This window comes from Mizuhopecten yessoensis, unplaced genomic scaffold (genome assembly GCF_002113885.1).
Source record: "Mizuhopecten yessoensis strain PY_sf001 unplaced genomic scaffold, ASM211388v2 scaffold3601, whole genome shotgun sequence".
Classification (NCBI taxonomy): Eukaryota; Metazoa; Mollusca; class Bivalvia; order Pectinida; family Pectinidae; genus Mizuhopecten; species Mizuhopecten yessoensis.
The window spans coordinates 8,589-13,478 of record NW_018405126.1 but is presented as its reverse complement, the minus strand read 5'-3'; the positions used below and the strand labels follow the sequence as shown (position 1 = coordinate 13,478).

Here is a 4,890-nt window from a genome sequence, read left to right as displayed (position 1 = left end):
ACAGACAACCCAGACAACCCGAAATATCGTTATATATCCTAAGGATAAAACCCTTTAAGAAAGTGTCACAGTGTGTGTGTACAAAATCGGATGCAAACATTGTGACACATTGTCTATCGGAGTCTCGAAGATAGTATCTATTTGCTAATTGCTAACTAAGCTAGTTCAACTAAAAGGGCACTGGACATTCTATTACATCAGGAAAGCTTTTTTAAAACATTGTTTTCTAATTCCTTGAATCAGATAATATAGAGCTAAATGGTTATTATATATGTCTACAGAAATTGGTACCGTCACCAGGTCGGGAAAACCAATGATGCACGAAGTACTTGTGCAGCTCTCTACTCCTACAAACCGTACTTGGGACAGGTTCAACAGCGCAGGTGTACAGACTCCTGGGGTGTGATCTGTGAGAAACCCAATGGTAAGAGATAGATTAATGTGTACAGACTCCTGGGGTGTGATATGTGAGAAACCTAATGGTAAGAGATATACTAATGTGTACAGACTCCTGGGGTGGGATCTGTGAGAAACCCAATGGTAAGAGATATATTAATGTGTACAGACTCCTGGGGGGTGATCTGTGAGAAACCCAATGGTAAAAGATAGATTAATGAGTACAGACTCCTGGGGTGGGATCTGTAAGAAACCCAATGGTAAAAGATAGATTAATGTGTTCAGACTCCTGGGGTGTGATATGTGAGAAACCCAATGGTACGAGATATATTCATGTGTACAGACCCCTGGGGTGTGATCTGTGAGAAACCCAATGGCAAAAGATAGATTAATGTGTACAGACTCCTGGGGTGGTATCTGTGAGAAACCCAATGGTAAGAGATATATTAATGTGTACAGACTCCTGGGGGGTGATCTGTGAGAAACCCAATGGTAAAAGATAGATTAGTGTGTACAGACTCCTGGGGTGGGATCTGTAAGAAACCCAATGGTAAAAGATAGATTAATGTGTACAGACTCCTGGGGTGTGATATGTGAGAAACCCAATGGTAAGAGATATATTCATGTGTACAGACCCCTGGGGTGTGATCTGTGAGAAACCCAATGGTAAAAGATAGATTAATGTGTACAGACTTCTGGGGTGTGATCTGTGAGAAACCCAATGGTAAGAGATATACTAATGTGTACAGACCCCTGGGGTGTGATATGTGAAAAACCCAATGGTAAGAGATAGATTAATGTGTACAGACTCCTTGGGTGGGATCTGTGAGAAACCCAATGGTAAGAGATAGATTAATGTGTACAGACTCCTGGGGTGTGAACTGTGAGAAACCCAATGGTAAAAGAGATATGTTGATGTGTACAGACTCCTGGGGTGTGATCTGTGAGAAACCCAATGGTAAGATATATATATTAATGTGTTCAGACTCCTGGGTGTGATCTGTGAGAAACCCAATGGTAAGAGATAGATTAATGTGTACAGACTCCTGGGGTGTGATCTGTGAGAATCCCAATGGTAAGATATATATATTAATGTGTTCAGCCTCCTGGGTGTGATCTGTGAGAAACCCAATGGTAAGAGATAGATTAATGTGTACAGTCTCCTGGGGTGTGATCTTTGAGAAACCCAATGGTAAAAGATAGATTAATGTGTACAGACTCCTGGGGTGTGATCTGTGAGAAACCCAATGGTAAGAGATATATGAATGTGTACAGACCCCTGGGGTGTGATCTGTGAGAAACCCAATGGTCAGAGATATATTAATGTGTACAGACTCCTGGGGTGTGATCTGTGAGAAACCCAATGGTCAGAGATATATGAATGTGTACAGACTCCTGGGGTGTGAACTGTGAGAAACCCAATGGTAAGAGATATATGAATGTGTACAGACTCCTGGGGTGTGATCTGAGGGTGAAACTCAAAGGTAAGATCTGTATTGACACTTTCAACTCTCTTTTCTGTTCATTATAAGAAAGCTCACCTGACTTATATAGAAAAAAACAAAGAATATTTGTGTCAATAAACACTTGCTAAATACAGATTCCGACCAGTACTTCGTATTTGATGTCAAGGCGCCAAGTTCGCCCCTTTATAACTGTCTTAATTTGCACTGGTTCAATACTGTAATGTGTATATTACCTGACTATCTGTGTAAGTTTGTGCACTTCTGTCACTTGACTATGTATACTGCATATGAAAACATATTATTCAAGTAACATAACCTTTATTGTCACGCTTTTTCTTGAAAATGTCCAGACTGTAATCAAGATGTTTTTGAAGCCAACTCAATGAAATGTTTCCTTTGCATTTCTGTTGACCTCAACACCATGGGGATGTAACTTTAACAAAATTCATGAAAAGGCATTAAATAACTACAATGTATCTTTATTACTGTAGATGCCATAGATGTGTGTAACTCCGGAGACAACTGGCACCTCGTAGGGACAGAGTGCTTCAAACTGTTCGATCAGAAAGCTAACTGGTTTGATGCCCGCACAATGTGTCAGCAAAACGGTGGTGATTTATTCATGCCAACAAACTCTCGAGAAACGTACTCGATTGGTGACTTAAACCAGTGTCGAACACCAGATGGAGCTTCGTGGATAGGAGTGACAGATACAGTAGGTGTTCAGTTTACGATCTCTTTGTATTGTTCATGGTCACAGGTAGGGGTGTCACATGAATATATTGCGATATGCATCCCAATATATTGTCATAGGAAAGATGTGCTCAATTTTATAATAAGTTTATCATTATTTTATCTCTGTATTGTGGTATGATACGATATTATTCTATTATGGCCCTTTTCTGAGGGAACTGTTCACTTAACGGCTCGGGCACTAAACCTCCCCAGACAACACTATAAGAGAACTGTTCCTGAGGGAAAGGGTCATAATAGATTTAGTACATTACATGACTGTCATTTGACAATAAAAAGACAAACATGATGAGGAACTCCCTACGAGAAAGGGCGCAACTCTTAGTGTCACGCTACTTTTCCCGCAGTCTCAGCGGTCCAAAAAAAAGGTTTAGTGCCCGTCTCCAGTTCTAGTTCCCGTTGTCAAGGGTGGATGCTAACTATACCAAATAGAACAAGGGTAGTTATCCAATAGCTATCCTAGAAATTATCATGTGATGTACTAAACCAGTGTGTTGCGATATACCTGCTTTCCGATATATTGTGACAGCCCTATATATAGTCACAGGACATTGTCACTTTGATATTAACTAGATACATGTTTGTAGTAAACTGGGAAACATATTATTATATATACTACGGTATTGCACTGCCAGTCTATTGCCTTACCATATTCAGATGTCATTCATATCAGGTATGAATGCCATGGGCTTATTGTTGTTGTCCACCTTATTTTGACATAATACAATTATTATAACATTTGATACCACTGACCCTTCTTCGACAGATGACATTTATATTTATTGAAAAGCATAAATTTATTATGTAAGATATGACCTAACATGTACTAAATACGAAATTTTGATAAGTCAGTTTAGTTTTCCTTTAGAGATTAACATACAGTACGTACTCCAAAATGGTAAATAAAAGTACATTTTGTATTGCACTGCTTTCTGTTGGCATTCATAGGCAATACAGATAAGATTGCCAACTGGACAAGGGCAAATCCAACATAAAGTGTGAGCTTTTTTATGAGTTTGTCTAATTTGTCTAGATGTCATTATTAGTATTGCTTATGAATGCCAACTGAAAGCAGTTCAAAACGCTAAAACAAATACCATTGGACAGTTGTCGCTTTTATTATAAATATTATGATGGCTGATAATCATTACATGTGCTTCCTGCATTATATCAATATTTGAATAAAGTACAGATCGAGTGTTCATAGCTGCTCTTATATATGGCAATAATGGGGGAAATGAAAGTCTAGTCATAATGAAAAACAAATTAACACAGTTCATACATTTTTCCTGTAATCAGTTGATCCCCTCTATATCTGCCTTTTCATACTGACAATGTGTGCTGTAGGTAGGAATTAAATAAACTGATTTTAGTAGTAAAGCAGGGTACAGCTATGACTATTGCTAGGTATGAATATTACCTTACACCCAGTCAAATATTTTCCCTTTACCAAAAAATCTGAGTTCGCCCAGTGTAAATTTTACCGTAACATGTAATCACCATACATTGTTTGTTTCATACTAATATTTGATGATAAATTTGCTTTCTTTGGGGAGGGCAGAAAATCGGAAAATTAGTGTGCACCGAAATTTTCCAATTATACTTTATGTAATGTTTGGTATTGAAGAGGTTGATTTTTGTAGTAAAGCTGTGTACAGATAAAATATCACTACAGCTTTATTGATAGGTTATTCACAATGATGTTGACCTGTACATGAATTTTGACAAAACTAGCGGATGCTATTATTCAATTTTCCACAGTTACGACCAGGAACATTTACCTTAGCAACCAATCATACACTCCGTTACCAGGCCTGGTACTCCTATGGTCGGGAAATTCTGTAAGTCTATACAAATAAATGTTTGTGTGTGGTAAGTGGTATAAATGTTTGTTTCTGCTACAATATGTGTGTTTCTAGATCTGGTATACATTTTTCTGATACACTTGTAACTTGTTTTTGTGTAGTGTATACATTTATGTTTCTTGCATTACAAGTGTGTATTTCTGTTATGCTTATGCGTGGGTGTTTTTGGTATACATTTATCTTTTTGGTATACATTTATCTTTTTGGTATACAGGTCATGTAAGTTTCTGTAACTGGTAGACTTTGATTTCAATGGTACCCTGAACTTAATGCACATCCAATGGTCATTACAAATAAAAGTAACATTGTATTTTTATTTCCATTTCGAATCTTGGATTTCTATATCCGTGCATGTAAATTATAAAGATCAAATTCTGATGCGTGTGCAGGTTTAAATCCCTATGTACTAT

At 37.6% G+C, this 4,890-nt stretch overlaps 1 protein-coding gene across 1 annotated transcript in view; it reads left to right on the top strand.

Moving 5' to 3' along the window:
- Positions 1-4,456, top strand: part of LOC110447770 (perlucin-like protein) — a gene marked incomplete at its 3' end in the record, with an annotated part of 23,694 nt that extends 19,238 nt beyond the window's left edge. The window contains exons 4-6 of the mRNA XM_021493673.1: positions 282-424; positions 2,354-2,577; positions 4,377-4,456. Of these exons, the coding sequence (XP_021349348.1) occupies positions 282-424; positions 2,354-2,577; positions 4,377-4,456 (447 nt within the window). The remainder of the gene's footprint in view (positions 1-281; positions 425-2,353; positions 2,578-4,376) is intronic.
- Between the last annotated feature and the right edge of the window lie 434 nt (positions 4,457-4,890).